The sequence below is a fragment of the Microchirus variegatus genome (genome assembly GCF_963457635.1).
Source record: "Microchirus variegatus genome assembly, chromosome: 23".
Classification (NCBI taxonomy): Eukaryota; Metazoa; Chordata; class Actinopteri; order Pleuronectiformes; family Soleidae; genus Microchirus; species Microchirus variegatus.
Window position 1 is genome coordinate 3,169,356 of NC_139824.1, and position 20,058 is coordinate 3,189,413.

The 20,058-nt window shown below is 37.9% G+C and overlaps 1 protein-coding gene across 1 annotated transcript in view; it reads right to left on the minus strand.

Moving 5' to 3' along the window:
- Positions 1-302: 302 nt before the first annotated feature.
- The window catches only part of cabp2a (calcium binding protein 2a), a gene marked incomplete at both ends in the record, with an annotated part of 29,152 nt that continues 9,396 nt past the window's right edge, over positions 303-20,058 (minus strand). Inside the window, 6 exons of the mRNA XM_083909757.1 lie at positions 303-328; positions 678-825; positions 922-1,031; positions 1,884-2,018; positions 5,841-5,871; positions 8,732-8,956. Of these exons, the coding sequence (XP_083765883.1) occupies positions 303-328; positions 678-825; positions 922-1,031; positions 1,884-2,018; positions 5,841-5,871; positions 8,732-8,956 (675 nt within the window). The remainder of the gene's footprint in view (positions 329-677; positions 826-921; positions 1,032-1,883; positions 2,019-5,840; positions 5,872-8,731; positions 8,957-20,058) is intronic.

Here is a 20,058-nt window from a genome sequence, read left to right on the forward strand (position 1 = left end):
AAGAAACAGTTCCTTATCATTGCTGAAAAGGAACTCTAACTTCACAAACGTTTTAAATACAAATGAACTAATAATGAGACTACAGCTTTGGTTAAACCATCACATTGCTGAGTCATCACTCTGTCATTACATTAAATACATATTACATTCATACAACAGTTAACACAGAGAAGATGATGGTAAGTGGGAAGAAAAAAGAGACACTAATACATTTGTACAACGAAGAAGAATTAGCAGGACGTTTACTCTGAAGTTTGGTCCTTATTGAGGTTAGTGCAGCAGAGTGAGCTTTGGATGAAGAGTCAGCGAGACATCATTCGCACAAACTCTGTGGAAAGAAATAGAAAGGTTTCTGTTTCTGCAAGGAAAATATTTCTTTCTTTCTTTGCTTTTGATCAATTTGGGTAAAATACTGAATTGCAATTTTTCTGACAGATATTGTCACTGCGGTTTGATTTGCAATTAATTTTTAAGCTTCTGTTTAATAAAGCAAGATGACATCATCAAAAAATAATGTTCAATTTCTCTGAGTTATTTTTATATCAATATATTTTTACTTATTCAAAAAAATCGACATTATGCAAATTTGCTTATCATGATTTTGGTGATTTGTCATAAGTGCTAGGTTGATATAAAAAGTGGGTAACACTGGACCACACCTTTAGCCGTTAACTCACCTTCAAAGTCCACCTGTCCGTCTCCATTGAGGTCCACATCTCGCAGGATCTCGTCAATCTCTCTGTGATTGAGCTGCTCCCCCATTAACTTCTTCATGGCTTCTCTCAGCTCCCCGAGGCTGATCTGTCCATCTCCATCAGAATCAAACTTAAAAAGAAGTATAATAAATTAAAATAAATAAAAGTAAAGTTACTAAAGGGAGAAGATTTACAGAATATTTTTTCAATATTAAAATTTCCAAACCTCTTTGAAGGCATCTCTCAGCTCTTTGACTCCAATCATGTCAGCAGTCTCAGCAAGCATCTTTGGACCCATCAGCTCCACAAAGTCCTCAAAGTCCACTCTGCCGCCACCTAGTTGGGTATAACGACAAGCACATGTGTTGCTTTTTGTAAATTTTTGTAAAATCTATCTATCTATCTATCTATCTATCTATCTATCTATCTATCTATCTATCTATCTATCTATCTATCTATCTATCTATCTATCTATCTATCTATCTATCTATCTATCTATCTATCTATCTATCTATCTATCTATCTATCTATTAAAAAAAGTATTGGGTCTTCTACTGCAGGGATTCCCCATATTTTAGGATTTTAAGACTCCTCCCATCCATGTAGACATACATGAAACATAGAATCTTGTGTAATTCATAGTATTGGTTTCAAAAACAAACAACAACAACAGCTGTTTGGCACAATGAAATGCTTAATCAACGTGTAGTGAATTTGTAATTTTATAAATCATATTCCCAGGTGCACTCTGTTGACTGTTATTTTAAGATGTCAAATCTGTTTAACTGAAGAAACTGCAAATGACAAGCTGTCTTGGCATGGTCTCTCTCATAAAAGAGATTTCTTTCTCAGGGGACATTCTGGTTAAATAAAGATTAAAAATATCTAAATTAAGTCTGAGTAAAATTAATAAATAATAAACATGTTGAATATAATGATTTTGGTGTATATTTTATTAACGTATTCCTCTCTGTGTTATTTTATACTTTTATTGTTAATGTCATACAGACCTTTTAAGAGTCCAAGCATCTTGTAGCTCTAATTGACTTTAAACAATTTGCATTCAAACAATTACTACAACCTTGAAATCAAAAGGGCTTTTTATTTTGTCAAGTCTTCAATATGAAAATAATATTGTATGTATGTATGAACATCAGTCATTTTATAAGAATAAAACATGTCACTTACAGATCTGCTGGCTGAGCTCGATTAGCTCCATCTCTGTGGGCATGTATCCCATCGTCCTCATGCACTCGCCGAGGTCCTTACAGCTGATGAAGCCGTCCTTGTCTTTGTCAAACTCTTTGAAGGCCTCACGCAGCTCTGCAGGGTGAAAAGTGAGAGTGAAACAGTGCAACAACTTATTGCTGTTTAAGTACAAAAAGTGTATTTATCTATTTTTTTTTTTTTCTTTAATGTGGGTAAGCAGTTTATGGTAAAGGATTACTTTTTTTGTAAAAAGCGGCAGTGGTATACAGCGTGAGACACACACATTTCAATAAGTTTACACACTCACACGCCACACATGACAATTCTCATGCTGATATCAACAACAATCATACACTGAGTTGATTCTAATATATATCACTTATAATATATGTCTTCAATAGGACTTGACTTCCAGGCTGATGCTGATGTGGACTGAAAACAGCTGGAGTTCACCACACGTTTGTTTCACAACAATAAACCATGACTCATGTGACTCTCAGACAGTTTAATTTTAATTTAATTAATACAGTATAGATATTTATTGTGTTATAGTTTTGATGTGAATACAGCATATATATAAGTTCATCTATTATTATTATTTATTTCTTATTCAGTTTAAACCAGAACAAATATACAGGTATACATATAAGTACATTAGTGTACAATTACATTAAAATACAGAAGAAAATTGAACATAAAATACATTATCAGCAATTATGGTAATTGTGATGTTTGACATTTTCACATAAAACAACAAGTATTCAGAAACTTGGAAACTCAGAGGCCAGGTATAAAACCAGTATGAAACAAGGGTACTGTCCTTGAGGATCAGGAAACTTCTCCCTGATATTCTACACACAGCAACTGTCAGTTTGTAAAGTGTCTTGATAATGTACGTTATGACTTGATTCTATATAAATTAACTTGAAATTAACATATCAAATTACCTGTAATTAATTAATCACAATTAAAACGACAATTTGAAACCCCTAATAAAAATAAGTTTGGTAGCACTAACAGCTCATATCATGTGGCTGACTGGTTAGTTAGAAAGGGCGTGTCGTGATTCTGCCTTGTCACATCGCGACACAGGTTCGTGGCTCTGAGTATCGCAATTTCGATTTCGATACCCATATCGTTACAGCCTTAAGCCCAATTTATACTTCTGCGTAAAGTGCTCTGCGTAGGCTACGTAGAGACTCTGCGTCGACGCAGAGACTGCCGAAGAGCCTCTGCGTCGTCTCCGGGTGCACAAAATATTTTTTAAGTGTCCGTCACTCCGTCAAGGGACTACGGAGACGGCAAGAGCTGCGATTGGTCCTCAGGACAGGCTGAGCGAAGCTGCTCTGTGCCGGCTCTCAGTGCGCTCCGGGCGTCCTGACAGAGGTGGAGCTGATCCCCGCCGATAACGCCGCTGCCGAACTATAAATACGTCATATCTATACACACGCAGCACATGTTTAGACCCTAAATGGCCAATTTCTCGCCTCAAATTATCTTAAAACTGCGTTCTATCACACAGAAAAGTGAGAAACGGCCACTGTTTCAACAACAACAGTCTTTCTCTCTCTTTCTTTCTCGGACGCCATTGCTCACTGTAGCCAGAAGCACAACAACCTTGCGCAGCGACCCCTACTAATCGGGCGGGAAATTGCAGCGAGTGTCCGCAGACGGATAACGCATACGCAGTCGGAGAAATATAATGTGGCCTTTAGTCTGTAACTTAACTTTTATTGTACAAGAAAATAGAGTAAAAAATGTTACTCTATTTTTTGTGACCAGGGAGATGTGAAAAGTAAGAATTTCATTGTGCAGTGTGACGTCTGTCTTAACTGAACATATGACAATAACCCTCTTGAATCTTGAATCTTGAATCTTATCCAAACAGGATCAGGTAAGATCCTCCCAGTGTACAAAAACGTTCAAGGCAGCACTGGGAGCAGTGTGGTTGTAGTTTTACACAGTTGGAGCCTGGCCTCAGATTATCCTCTCCTGGAGCCTCATGTACAAAGATTGCAATCCCTCTGAGATCAGTGCAATGGCTGAATGGGTACGGCCTACATGCACTGAGCTGCAATCCGTCCTGGGGTTTGCTTCCTATTATCGCCGCTTTGTGGAGGGATTTGCAAAATACGCCGCCCCACTCCACAGACTGGTAGCATTAATGGAGGGCACCAAGAAGAAAAACAAAGCCTGTGGTAAAAGTGTCATAGGCGACGGTTGGAGTGATGAGTGTGAAAGTGCATTTCAAACACTGAAGGGGCTACTTGTCCGTGCACCAGTTCTTGGATATGCTAATTTCACTAAACTATTTGTCCTTGAAATAGATGCCAGTCATGCTGGACTTGAAGTTGTGTTATCCCAGGATCAAGAGGGAAAAAGATGGTCAGTTGCTTTGACAAGCAGGGGCCTCTGACCCTCAGCAAGGAATATGTCCAACTACAGCTCCAGGAAGCTGGAATTCCTAGCTTAGAAATGGGCAGTGACTCAAACATTTCAGGAGTACCTGCTAGGAAATAAGTTTGTAGTGTTCACTGATAACAACCCTCTCAGCTATCTGCAGTCTGCAAAACTGGGAGCGGTGGAGCAACGGTGGCCATCAGAGCTGGCAGTCTTTGATTTTGAGATCAAGTACCAACCAGGACCAGCAAAGCGTAACGCAGACGCTCTGTCATACCAGTGGCACTCTTGGAGCCTATCTTCTGTATTCCTTGACGTGCCAAATGAAGTCCACGAACAAACAATAAGCATGCCTCAAGCTGCCGATGCTGCCACCTGCCAAGCTATTGCTGTTTTCCCATAACGGCCCAAAGCTGACTTAATAACTCAACTGGCAGGAGAGCCAGGGATTGGTGCATTTTCACAGTACTGGTGAAAAGGAAAGCCTCCAATAAAACAAGAACTGTCCAGCACTTGCAAAGGAGTGAAGAAATCGGTGCATCAGTGGGCCCGAATAAGATCAAGAGATGTCGTCCTATCGCCAAGTGCAGGTTCCAGGAGAGGCTCAAGTTTTGTTCCAACTGTTGTTGCCCCAGTGATTTCAGGAAGAGGTCATTAAAAGCCTCCATGACGATCATGGCCATCAAGGCACTGAATGTACTACAAGCCTTGTGAGGCAGAGATGTTTTTGGCCATTTATGAGACGTGACATTGAACGACATTGTAAAGAGTGTAACTGGTTTACGCTGGCAAAAGCATACACCAGTGGATTCACGGGGAGTCTGTCAGGCCCCCCATAATGTGGTTTCTGTCAGCCTCAAAACCACATGAAGATATCGTCAATTTCTCCACATTGGATAAAGCCAGTAATTTCAGGAATTGGAGTCTTCTATACCTGGATCAGGAAAAAGCTTTTGATAGCATTGACCATGCTTATTGATTTAAGACTCTTAAAGGACTTGGTTTTGGAGAAAAAATTATTTCATGGATAAAACTGCTGTACTATAAAGCAAATGTTTTGTTAAAAGTAAGGGGGTGGACTCACTTGACCAGTGTTTGTTTACAGAGGCAACTTGCTTTATAGATAGATACCAACTTCTCCAGCAAAACATAAAAAACAAATCGTGATATTTTGTCTTTTATATTGTATTTTTGACATTTCAGCTTATTCTTGCACGATACAGGGATAATAATTTAGCAATTACATTTTACATGTACAATTTTACAAGAAATTCATAAAAATTAAAACAATCAATTATGGCCATATTAAGATTAAATTCTATGCCATCTGTTTGACGGCTGTGGCTGTTTGAACACTGTTTAAAATGAACTGTCGTGTTTCTGCTTTAGTTTTCAAATTTTGCCATACGCAGCAAAATACATTATTTATAGTCAAACAGATGGTTTGTAAGGAAAACAGCTGAGGAAGGAGACATAGGTGTGGGTGAGGTTGGAAATGAAATGAGGATTTGGATTAAGATTTTGATGTTTCTGTACCTTCCATTTCCTCTGGTCGTAGATCTCTGTCCTGCCGAGGTGCAGAGAAATAAAAGAAAACAAGAAATGAACAACCAGTCAGACATACAATAACTGAACTGAATGGATCCACTTTTATTTTATAAGCTTTTACTTGTGGTGGTTATTTAACTCCTGTGAAGTGTTTTTATAATTATTATTATTATTATTTATTCCATGTTCATCTGCCTGACTAGAGATTTTACTACTGGATTATTTGTGTTACCAACTCTAATATACAGTGAATCATCAACACACACAAACACACACTGGAGCAACAAAAGCTGATGAAACAATACATTTTGTATGTTGACAAATATGTTGATAAATACCTGAGAGTTGTCAAAAATCCAACCCAAACTTAAAGCTGGTGTGTGTAACGTTTGGAACATTTTTGTTGTTGTTTATGTTGGTCATGTGTTGGTCATGTGTTGGTGTGGGTGGAGGAAAGGAATTTTTATCTCATCAAATTGCTGGGATAATCACATTTTTCGGTGTAGAATTTACCTCTGATAATCAGTGTTGTAATGTAACAAAGTACAGAATTCATGTATAATTGACTCTGTTATTTATATTTCAAACAACTAAATTGTCTTTGTTACTTGTTACTACCAAATAAAATCAGAAGAGTTGTTATTATGGTCTGTATTTATGTAGAGCTTTTCTTGTCTTGATGAGCTGCTTTACACTACAGTTTTGCCATTCACGCATCTTTCATACACATTCACACACTGCAACATGGGGTTAAGTGTTTTGCTCAAAGACAAATATAGCAGAGCCAGGAATTTAACCCACAACCTTCAAATTGAAAGACAACTGGCCCTACCACAGAGCTACTATGACTCAATCATCACTTCTAAAATTTAAGTATATCAGAAAATAACTTTTGATACTTAAGTACAGTAAATGTCATACTTTAAGACTTCTACTTCTACTAAAACGTGACTTGGCTTTGTTTAAGGAAACTGACGATCTGTTGTGGTTTTCATGTACAACTTTCTCTAGGTTTTACAGAGAATGATCCAAAAAAGAGAAAAATATCCAGGTAGAAGTGGAAGTTCTCCTGGGGGAAAAGCCTTGATTTAGAGGTCAGAGGCAAATGACCGGACTGGTTTGAAATGATACAGAGGCAACAGTAACTTACAACAGTACTCCAAATACAACCAAGGTATGAAGAAGACCATCTCTGAACACACAACACACAATGTCAGACCTTAAGGCAGATGGGCTTCATCCGCAGACCATATTGGTGCCATTCTTAGCTGACCTGTGTACCTAATAAAGTGGTCAGTGAGTGTCATTTTTTTTATTTTCACTAGTCTATGTTCATGTCTTCATTTTTCTAAATTTGATGTCATTTGATTACATTGGATTTAAATATCATGGTTGGTTTAGCTTTGTGTCCCACACTACACAGTCGCTGCTGCACAGACTCTAATTGACATCACCAGCAGAGTAATGTTAGAACCTGTATCCAGGACGTTTTCACTTCATATTAGTTCAGTGGAAGGAAGGAAGCATGTCGTCCATCTCTGTTTGACCCCTAATATAGGCAGGCTGTTTCCCCTATGTCCATTCATATTCAAACCTGTGATAGTGACTGTGTCATAGCAGAAATTTCCTCAAAAACAACATTGCACATGATCAAGAGACATATTTAGGTTTTATGCTATGTTAAACTAACTAGGACTCCCGCTTTCATCCCTCAAACTGCTAACCAGGGTCAGGGAACTACGGTGGCCTTTGCATGCCAGAAAATATGTTGTTTAGCTGACCTGTTGTTTTTCAATGTGTGTGTCATGAAAACACAAAATGCATGTTTGTAACTATTTTTATTTCATCAATCATACACTGATACAAACACACTTTTGGGTTATATATTAAATTTCCGCCAATAATGTTCTCCTAATTTTTTTATTAGACCTCTAATTGCAAAATACAGCTCTCAAATCAAGTTAGAACTTAGCTAGTTAGCTTTATCATTGCTGGGCCACATATAGAGACAAACAACCACTCACTCTCACACTCACAGCTATGGTCAATTTAGACTGACCAGTTTACCTAACCTCCATATTGCATGTTTTTGGACTGTGGGACAAAGCCGGAAGATCCAGAGAAAACCCATGCACAGGGAAGAACATGCAAACTCCATGCAGAAAGGCCCTTGTTCCGAACGGGCCTCGAACCTGGGTCTTCTTGCTGCAAAGGCAAGAGAGCTAACCACGACGTGTGGCCTAAGTTAGAGCTTATATAAATGATAGATTGTTGTATTTAGCTCCATGTGGTCATTCCTCCTCTATCCTTAGCCCAAGGTCTTTCTATAACTTCATGAGCCTAAACCTCAGCAGAGTCGTAACTCTCTAATGGCTCTCTTCAATTAGCGTCACTGCTAGAACAGTTAGGAAATTATCCTAATATTGATCTCCGGCATTTCAACCTTCTATGCATAAGTAAGAGAACCACGATATATATTGTACCGTTATTTTAAATTTACGATCCATATTACATTCTGGACAAATGGTGAAGCCAATTCTTATCATTATAGGACAATGTGTCATGTGACTGTGAACCTTTATTTCTTTCAAATATCACTCTGCAATAATAACCTTACACTTCACTTCTTCATGTTGGTGGTGTAAAGATGATCGATAGAAGTGGAGAGTGATGGTTTGGGTCATTGGGAGGGATGATGTCACACAGAGGTGAACTGAGGGTGACCTGAATCTCCCTTTGGACAGTCAGTGTACTATGAAAATAGATGGATAAGCAGAGCAGATTTATGGGAGATTTTGACTCTGATAATTCTGTGTGTGTGTGCGTGTGTGTGTGTGTGTGTGTGTGTGTGTGTGTGTGTGTGTGAGAGAGATACATACAAGCTGGCTTTGTATGAAGCCCTGTCTAAGGAAGACACAAGCAGGCCCCACTAAGTTGTGCAGCATGTTGCAGTTCTTAACCAGAGCGACCAGTGGCTCATTGAATTCCCGTTCATTCCTGCCTTCATCGTCTTCCTCTGTGTCCACCTCACCACCACCATTGCCCGGGTCACCCAGCATCGTGGCAGCCAAATGGACGTCACTTCTTTCTAGAGGTGAAACCCCCTTTAGAGCGGGGGAACCAGTTAATTTCATTGACTGCAATGAAACGGATAATTCACACCTTAATATCTGGTCAATTGTCCTTTCAGACAAATTCAAATAACAATCTATAGGCTAAATTTTTGCCGGGCTCCAGATCTAAACATACATTATCTCAAGGCTAAACCTTTATAATTTATCACTTTTAACCAGGTAAAAAAAAAAACTGTTAAACAATCTCTTACCGTCGTCTTCTTACTGTTCTTTTTAGAAGACTTGTTGATGTTTCCCATCACACGTCCCACCTCCCGCTCTCCTTGAACTTGTAACCCCCTCCTTGACCCCCCTCCTCCCTTCTGTTTAAATATCACACAAAAGTCCAAAATCTAAACTACATCCTGTGCGTCCCATCAGACCTTCACACCCAGTGAGGCAGAGGCAAATGTTTCCAATTTGCACCACAGATCCTGTCAGTGCACATGCTACGACCCAAGTTCCTATTGGTCCAGTCAGAGAGAGAGAAGGTAACGTGATGTTTGCGGTCAATCCTGAAGTCCCATAGGGTTGTTTCTGCTGGAGGCTGTGATGATGAGATTTGAGATGTGTGGTGTGACATTAGGGAAACAGTGGCAGGGTTCTGCAGATTGACAGAAAGGGATGGGAGAGGAGGTCAGATCTGGACTGACACAACCTGCTGTTGCTGCCAGACTCTGATTACAGAGTCTGCCAGGCACACAGACGCAATCCCCCCCAAACACACACGCACGCACATGCTTGTGCAGCATATGTAGTGAGGACACTCATGGACATAATGCATTTCCTAGCCTCTCACATTAGACCATCACAACTAAATTCCTAACCCTAAAATCTAGTCTTAATCCTCAAAAAGCCATTTTAAGGGGTTAGGACCAGCCAAAATGTCCTCACTCCCCATGGTTTATAAGTAACACACATGTGCACGCATACACACACACTTATCATAAGCATGATGTTAGAGAGGCAGAGAGAGGAAGGTGGGTAGGACAGAATCAGATTAAATTGGTCCAAATTCAAGGGATCACTTGTGGAGGGGGTGGTGATAACAGAAAAACTGTGTGTTTGTGTTAGTGTGTGTGTGTAAGAAAGAGAGAGTGATAGAGAGAGGGAAGTGAGGGGTAGTAGAATTATGGCTGAAGAGTTGACCACATATTTAATCCCTGGAATTCCAGATTAGAGGAAAAGGAGTAATACTGACAGGCCGTGGCAGTAGCTTAATACAGGCAAAATAGAGAAAAAAATACTATATGTAGTTTAATATGGGCAGATAAGCCCATATTAAACTACATAAAGACGTATATGCTGTCTATGAGTTGCAAAGAGAGACATTATATTGAAAAAAACATTGAAAATCAGTCAATTTAACAGGGAAACAGTTAACACCCTAAATTAAGCAAAAAAAAACCAAAACATTTTAACAGATGTGATAATCCCTAAAAATAGTAGTAAGCCTATATTACATACGTATAATGTATATGTCTTTATTATCTAACAGCTTTATTTTTCTCTTTCTCTTCTGTGTGGACCTTCAGAAGGATTGAGCCATGTGCAGCATTCTTTACTTTGAGCACTTCACCAGCAGAGAGCAGCAACACTAAAGCAGAAAAACTAAATTGTGTTTTTATCTCAAACCAGCAGGTGTCATCCTAATGCTTAAGAAAATGATTAGTATCTGCTGCACGCTGGAATAAAAGAATCCCAATTGGCTCCTCTATTAGGTCAACTAAATAACACAGTAAATGACGCTGTTCTGTTGCTGTCAAACCACACGTTAGTCGTCATACATGTGGAGAAATAATTATTCTTCTTCTAAGCATGAAGAATCTAGCTTGTACAGAGGAACGAGTGCGATGAAATGGCTTACAACAAAGAAAATAAAGCCACAGTGTCTCTGTTATATAATGGTACTGTATGTGCCTCAGCCCACTATTCCAGCTGGACAGCTATGAGATTAGGAAATGGCACCCGTCGTCCTAACATGGACTTCACAACAGAGAGACCCAAACTGACAAAACAAAAACTAAATAAAGGTGCTTCATTAAGTTTCATTTAGAGAGCATTTGGGGAACAATTTATGCTTTGTCCCCAGACGACAACAAGCACAGATGCCCGAAAGGCAACAGTAAAAAATAAGCTAACAGCAAATCCACTGCCTAAGCAGTAAACAATGTAACAGACTCATTCTACATGTTTGGTCAGATTATAACACACATTTTGGCTGGCACACAACTGCAAACGTATCCGAGAGACTGTAGATCACATCATATAAGGTAAATAGGGTAAACTACAAATGAAATAAAGCAGTTCTGTCAAAATAGAAATAACACATGCACTTCTATTCACTCTGTCATATTGTGAACTATTTAAACACACTGAAGAATGTCTCTGACCCTTGTCGCAGAAGAATTCATACACTCACCAGCCACTTTATTAGGTACACATAACAGCTGGTAAAGTGACAGGAGTGGCACTCAGTGACAAGTCACAACATGTTGTCTTCCGCATACCTTGGATGAGCGGTTATTTCAGATAATGTTGTCTTTCTATCCCTGTGAACCAATTGAGACGTTCTCCTCTGACTTCTGGCTTCATTGTTTACTATTCTCTGTAAACAGTAGAGGTAGTTTTGTGTGAACATTCCAGTAGATCATCTCTTTCTGAAATACTCAGACCAGCCCGTCTGCCATGCAACAATGCAACATTCAAAGTCGCTCAAAGGTCCAGTGTGTAAGAATTTTTGACATCTAATGGTGAGACTTCAGATAGCAATGACTTTTCAATTCACCACATACTCCTCCAAATTGTGTCAGAACTGCAATGGTGTTCACATACACACATGTTGATGAAATGATGTCCCCATATGACACCTTATGTAAAGCAAGGTCCTTCCCTTAAAGGTGAAGTAAATAGTTTATAGTGCCATCTAGAGGAGAGGCTGAAATTTACAACAAAGACCTGCTGCTCTGCTCACCCCCTCCCTTCCCTGAGCGCTACGGTATCCTCAGCTGGTCAAATGTCGTCCTCGTCGTCTTTCTCCGTGTCAGCAGATGAGGTTCGTGAGGCGAGGGAGAGGGCGAGCTACCGCCGCCGTAGCAGACGAAGCGGAGAGAGTGGAGGCGGGACTTCCGCTTCAAGTAAAGTGACGCTTGATTTGTTCTCTCGCGTTTATCTATACAGGCTCCGGTAGAAACATGGCGTCGTGGCAATGCAGTAGCGGCCCGCGACCATGTTATTTTACATGACTTTTTGAAACACTATGAAAATGAAACAAAGAATATTATACAGCGACTAGACAATGCAGGAGCACATAATATGTATAAAAAAGTGTATTTTGGGTCATATAAACCCATAAATACTACACAGTGTCCCTTAAGTACATGTAAAAAGGATATTCTAAGGCATTGGTTCTCAAAGTGCGGCCCGGGGGCCAATGGCGGCCCGCAGAAACATTTCTGGCGGCCCACAATGAATTACAGTTGATAGTTTTAATCCAGGAGCGACTAAGCTTGTTAAATGTTTATTGGACATTACTGGATACAGACCAATAAGTGTAAACAAAAATACCGGGTATTTACCTGGTTTCAATATGGTGAATTTTAGTGTATTATTCGGTTATAAGCTGGTAATAAGCAGGGAACTACAGCCCCCAATTACTAGCTATTTACCCAGTTAATATATGGTAACAGAAATGTGTTACTTGGTATTAACCTGTAATTAGAAGGTAAGAACAATGGCCAAAACACTGGGTAATTACCCAGTAAATTATAAAGCTTTATTATATTAACGCTTAAATTACATTATATTAACGCTTATATTACTTAACGCTTAACTGTATTACTGCAATCTGGTCATTAAAATTAGTACAAATGGGATTTTTTTTCAGTTTTTTTTTCTTTGGTGGCCCTCAGTCCAATGTTGGGTTTCTAAATTGGCCCTCGGGTATCAAAACTTTGAGAACCCCTGTTCTAAGGCAACAAAAGTTAGTTAGTATATTCAATTTCTATTAAAGTGTGAATCTGTAAAAGGAAGTTTATATGTTGCATTCATAGCATGACAAAATGTCATAATACCACCTAAAATCGTGGGGGCAGTTTAGAGTCAATTGTCAATCAGTCAGGAAAACCACTTAGAAGAGTCTACACAGACATTTGAAAAGGTTAGGACGTTTTGAAGAGTGTCTCTTCAAGATGGTGCAGAATTACATCCATCTATATAATGTTAATGGGACGACTAACATTCACTGGTTTACATTTCTGTCTATTTCGGTTTCAGCACAATAAAATTACCTCTTTAATGGTCACCATGTTTGATCGATGCCTGCATCTTGACTCTTGGCACTGCCTTCTAGAGGAAGTATTGTGTAACGTCCATAGCAAGGGTAGTGGTAACGTTTGGGACGGACGGACGTAAAACTGACTAAAATTGAGTATAAGAATACCTTTAATCATGTTCGTGCATTTTGATGCTTTGTTTAAACTTCAGCAGGTTACGTTGACCATGTCTACTTGCTTAAATTCTAAAGGAGTCATATCATACCCTATTTCTCCACGTTAACCTAGTTCCCTGGTGTCCTAATGAACATGTCTGTGACATGTTTTGGTCAAAATACCACAAGGATGAAGCACCACAGCAGTTCAATCACCTGCCAAACTCATGGTGTGTATCACTGGCCAGGCTAGGCCTAAACATAGGTTATTATCTATGAATGATGTTGTTTATTGTACACACTAAGCAGGACTTAGATTTAGATTCTGTATCCTCATCCTCAATGAACATGAAGAGAAAACCTTTTATGCTAATATGTGTTAGCTTAGCTTATGTGTTGGCTATGTCAACACAAGCTAATTTAGCTAATAATATTACTCTTCCAAAGTTTCTCACAGGAACATCTGTTTTCCTTCTCTCTCTAAAATATGAATCTATTGATAGGAATAGTGCAAAATATTTATTTATTTTTTCTTTTCTTTTTTTTAAAGGCTCATTTTTATTGAGTTGTATAATATAGGCTATCCTACATTTTTGTGTCAGGATAATACTTTTTACCATTTTGTGACACTGTCAGTGCCACATTGATGTAAGGATTAATGTAGGTGTTATTGGAAATATGCATTATGAAGGAATGTTAAGGTTATATGGGGCATGACATTTATTGAATAGGCTTGACTACCTGGTGCTGCTGTGCACAACCCATGTTTAATTATTTGGTGCAGTATGTCTTTTCTCTACTGTTGGTTGAGCAAAGACAGAGATTCAGTTAACAATTCTATAATTAAATTATAGAAAAACCAAATTTTGGTTAACTATGAGAAGCACTTACCTCCAAAGTTGATATCATGACTAATCTGACAAAAGAACCCCTTGTGCATTTAAGTATTAATTTTGAGTAAAATACACATTATTTTGCTGTTTTAATGTCAATTTTCGGTTGGTTATTACACAATACACCAATTGTTACATTTTGCTAAAAAAAAAAAAAAATCGCAACACCTGCATTATGTAGTAACAACCGCAATATGTAATAACTTATTACATTATGCGGCAAAATGTATTACATAATGCGTTCAAGTAGTTTATTATATAATGTGGCAGATTATTACAAAATGCGGCAGTTATTACATTATGGCGTGCAAATGTATTACATAAGGCGGTGTTATTACATAATGCGGTGTTACACACCTTTAAAAAAAAAAAAAGGAAAACAAAACTTAAAGGTACAATATGTAGTATTTATGGGTTTATATAACCCAAAATCCACTTTTTTATACATATTATGTGCTCCTGCATTGTCTAGTCACTGTATAATAGTTTTTGTTTCATTTTCGTAGTGTTTCAAAAAGTCATGTTAAATAACATGACCGCGGGCCGCGGTTGCATAGCCACTGTTAGCAGCGAGACGCCATGTTTCTACCGGAGCCTGTAAGGACAAACGCGAGAGAACAAAACAAGCGTCTCTTTACTTGTAGCGGAAGTCCCGCCTCCTCTCTCTCCGCTTCGTCTGCTACGGCCGCGGTAGCTCGCCCTCTCCCTCACCTCACGAACCTCATCTGCTGACACGGAGAAAGACGACGAGGACGACATTTGACCAGCTGAGGATACAGTAGCGCTCAGGGAAGGTGAGCAGAGCAGCAGGTCTTTGTTGTAAATTTCAGCCTCTCCTCTAGATGGCACTATAAACTACTTATTTCCCCTTTAAGGGACAGGAAATTTTATCAGACACAAAGGCTACTTGGAGCTAACAGCAGTTAGCATTTGAAAAAGTGATAATTAGCAGGCTCTAGCAGGCACTTTGCCGTCATAACATGTATCCACTCGACAGATAAATCCTCTGTGGCTGGAAGTTTGTGTAGGACTCTGTGCTGCACTGTGGAGCCAAGAATAGAACTTTTCTACACTCTCGCGTGTTTTATGGACAAAGCAGAGCTCCACGAGACAACAATTCCAGAACTTTAGCACATTGCCGTCAACATGCCGTGTTTCACGTGAGTGAGTCAACTTTTTTCACACTTGCCAACTGATTCGACAGTCACAAATATAAGGATTTAAATGATTAAAAAGTTGATTTTGCACAATACTTCCCCATTAATGTGCTGCCATTTGACTGTCTGATTATATATTTATGTTAACATTTATGTGAACAATTGTACCTAATAAAGTGGCTGGTAAGTGTACAGTACAGGCCAGCTGAAGACTCATGTATGATCATTTGCAGGGCGTTGGATCAAGTTGAGGTGCACCGAGCTGAACTCAGATGATTAATAGGTTAATGTGGGATTGAGTTCCGACACAAACATGGCCAGAGGCAAACATGTATGAGAAATACTCAAAACAGATCCAACAATTATCTTTACTAATGTCAGTCTTTCCCACACTCTTCAATTTAAAATTACATCATGGGGACAAGGTGGCAAACTGATGTTCAATGCATGTTTTGATGAGAAATACACTCTCAACGGTTCTCAAACAGTGTGGTACGCAAACTTCTTCTGGTGGTACTTGATCAAAAATACTGTTCTACTGTATATCCCAGGGTATGTGATCAGTGGAGCAGAGGAATTTTGACAGGCATGTGTAGAAATTTAGACAAATTGAAATAATAATAACAATAATAATAATGAGTTACCTCATCTCTCGCTCCATCATCAAAATAAAATATAAATCATCTGCTAATCACTGCTCTATAGTATATTAACATAACTTTATGGCACATGTTTTGGTTGTTTGGCTCAAAATTGAATATTTCGTCTGTGTTGGAGAAGACAAACAGTGAGGATAATCCCGCAGATTCACGAGGAACGCTGAGCCGTCATTTCTTTTCATTTGTTATTTTTGGAAGCATTCTTTCGATTTTAAATGCTTGTTTAAAAGGAGTTCACAAAGGTGGACAGATGTGTCAAAATAAAGCGATGAATAAATAAATACAGAAATGAATACATTAATAATTAAAACAATAAATAAATACATTAATTAATTCATTAATTAATATGGAATTAATTAATAAATTGATAAAAAAGGAAAAATAAATGAATGAATAGGTAATGAATGAATCAATCAATCAATTAATAAGTAAATACACAAAGAGCTATATTGATCTTTATTATTTAAATATATTATATACATAATAAATATATGAGTTATGTATTATTATTATTATTTTATTATTTCTGCATTAATGAATTCATTGTTGTATTTATTAAATAATTATTTATTACTTATTTCTGTATTTATATTTGAGATTAACACCATTTTACAACCGCACTCACATGTCTGTCCTAAATTCCCTTGCTCTCATTCTCGCATCCTTACCCATTTAAACAAAAAGAGTATAATTCCTTTTGCACTTGATAGATTTTGTGTATGCATTTTCATGTGACCTAAAAGTTACATTTGAGTTTCCTCTGAGGTTCTATGGATTAGAGTTCTTGTGATAAGTAGGACAAAATATAAATAATAATAATGCATTATATTTGAAGGCGCCTTTCAAGACACTCAAGGTCGACGAAATATGTCACAGTCATGTCAAGTCACAGAATGGGTGGAACTGCATGTTGTTTCCATCCATCCACAACTATAGGACAACTGTTCTGCTCTGACTGCCCCAGTGGTAATGGTAATCAACTAACCCACTTTTTAATCCGTCAACTAAAGCTGCTCCTGTTTTTCTATTATTGCTTCATGTGCATTGTCAACAAATACTTGAACAGTAATATTGATGTTTTCTGATATACAGTGGTATGCAAAAGTTTGGGCACCCCTGCAAATGTTCATGATTTTCTTTTATAAATCATTGGTTGTTTAGAAAAGAAATTTCAGTTAAATATATCATATAGGAGACAAACAAGGTGATATTTGAGAAGTGAAATAATAGCACTAATTATTGGAACTCAAAATTGGTTTGGTAACCTCAGTGACCCTTGACCTCCATACACAGGTGAATCCAATCATGAGAAAGAGTATTTAAGGAGGCCAATTGTAAGTGTTTCTCCTCTTTGCATCTTCTCTGAAGAGTGGCAACATGGGAGCCTCAAAACAACTCTCAAATGACCTGAAAACAATGATTGTTCAACATCATGGTTTAGTTGAAGGATACAGAAAGCTATCTCAGAGATTTAAGCTCTCAGTTTCAACTGTGAGGAACATTGTAAGGAATGTGAAAACCACAGGCACAGTTCTAGTTAAGACCCAAAGTGGCAGAACAAGAAAAATCTCAGATAAGCAGAGGTGAAGGATGGTGAGAACAGTCACAGTCAACACACAGACCAGCTCCAAAGACCTACAACATCATTTTGCTGCAGATGGTGTCACTGTGCATCGTTCAACTATTCAGTGCACTTTACACAAGGAGATGCTGTATGGAAGAGTAATGCAGAAAAAGCCGTATGTTTAAGATTTGAAGGATATTTTATAAAATATTTTTTTCCATCTGTAGGCTGTATAAACATGTCTAAACGTCTGTGAACTTAATTGTGAAACACACATTGTTTTCTGTATCACATGAAATAATAGTCCTCTGTCATAGCTGTGACCTGTTACACAAGTATGTACAAGCTTCCCCACAGCTTTTAATTAGCAAATATTTTCCCCAGGGCAAGAGATTGCACAACATTCAGGAATACATTATGTTCCAACTGCCATTTTATATTTTAAAAAACTTGAGCAGGATAATATACAATATACTGGCAACCACTACTAGTACTGATTTTTGACGTCAAGATTTTTTTATTTTGACACAATTAAGAATACAAAAGGGTCCAATGTATCTCTTTAACTTTGATGGTTTCTTCATTGTTAACCTTTAATGAAACATAAATAAGGGTAATAGTGTAATAAAAACAACTTTGGTTAATACAAAGTAGCCAATAACATGCCATACATGCAAGCACAAATTATCCAACTTTACTTCCACTTAATTAACTGATAACTGATTAACTATGGCAGTCTATGAGAGTGCTTTACAAGGTCATCATGTATTTATAATAACAAACAAAGCACTAAGGTTGCAACTAATGATTATTTACTTGTTCGATCCCTAAAATATCAGAAATTGTTGAAAAAAAAAAGGTTGTGATTAAACAAAATAAACAAACATGAAACCCTGAAACTGTTCTTTTTCAAGAAACTTAACGGAGCTTGTTTTAATTACTTAAAAAAAAATTACTTTAATAATAATTAGCAAAGTAATTTTATTATCAAAATCTTTGTCACTTAATTAAGTAATTGATTAATAATCAAGCAATTATTGAATCGCTTCAGCTTACAAATCACACAAACGGGCAAAAATAATTCATTATCTTTTATCCCACTTAAAATAGTAATACTAATTACATCATGTATAAGGACGAAAAGGATATTAAAGAATATTTTAGATGGCAACGAAAGAAGACATTAAAAAAGAGCAGGGTAACGTTCTCAAATAACTGCGTTGAGTGTTACACAGCAGCTGATACGATAACACAGCTCATTTAACAGCCTCTAACTCGAACTTGATCTATCTATCTAGTTGTGCTCATAAGTTTACATACCTTGGCAGAATTTATGACTTCTTAACTAGGGATGCACCGATTGCCATTTTTGGGGCCGATTCCGATTTCCGATTTTTTAAACCACTTTTCAGCATACAGAAATATATATATTTTTTGCATCTTTTCTCTTTAATAGAACATTTTAACATAGAAATACAATCAGTTCACATCCAATATCCAACTAAAAATACAAAAACGAATCACTATAAAATAGAAGTATATATAAAAATACAAAAACAATTGTCATGATACATTTGAACATGCTACCATGGAACATAATAACTTAAAGTGTGACTTTTTGAACAGATTACCACTATAAAATAGAACTAAATAATGCTGTGGAATATTCACACACATCTTAAAAGTGCAGTGTTATGGAACCATGTTGTTCACATCCAATATCCAACTAAAATAAACTACACATACAGGTAGTGATTCGTTTTTGTATTTTAAGTTTAAACATATTTCACAACATAGTACCTGCACACAAAGTAAATGACCTCTCTCTCTCTCTGTGTGTCTCTCTCTCTCTCTGTCTGTCTCGCCCGCTCTCTCTCTCTCTCTCTCTCTCTCTCTGTGTGTGTCTCTCTCTCTCTCTCTCCCGCCCCGTGCCAACAATGCCTCGCTCTCTGCGCACACAGGTTTAAATGACAAACAAACAAATGCTGAGTGCTGATCAAAAGTTTTGTGCAAGTGATTTAAGATCCTGACTCTTGTCTCAAATATGACAGGCTTCGTTCAGTGATTGAAACAAATATATAAACATTAATAAAACGTTTACATGCAGAGCTCTCACTCGCTAAGCAGACAACAGCGGCGCAGCACCGCCACAGCGCTGCGGGTGCGCGGATGTTGTGTAATCAAATACACCGGTACGGCCGTATATTAAAAATTCATATCATAACGGAAAAAAAACGGTATTCAGTGTGAACCAGTATACCGCCCAGCTCTACACTCTACTACATGTGCGTGTAGCCGCGTGCACGTGTGTTGCTGATGCTGCGCGATGCGGGTGCATTTTGATAGGCTTATTAAAATCGGAATATTCTGACTGATCGGCCTGTCACCGAT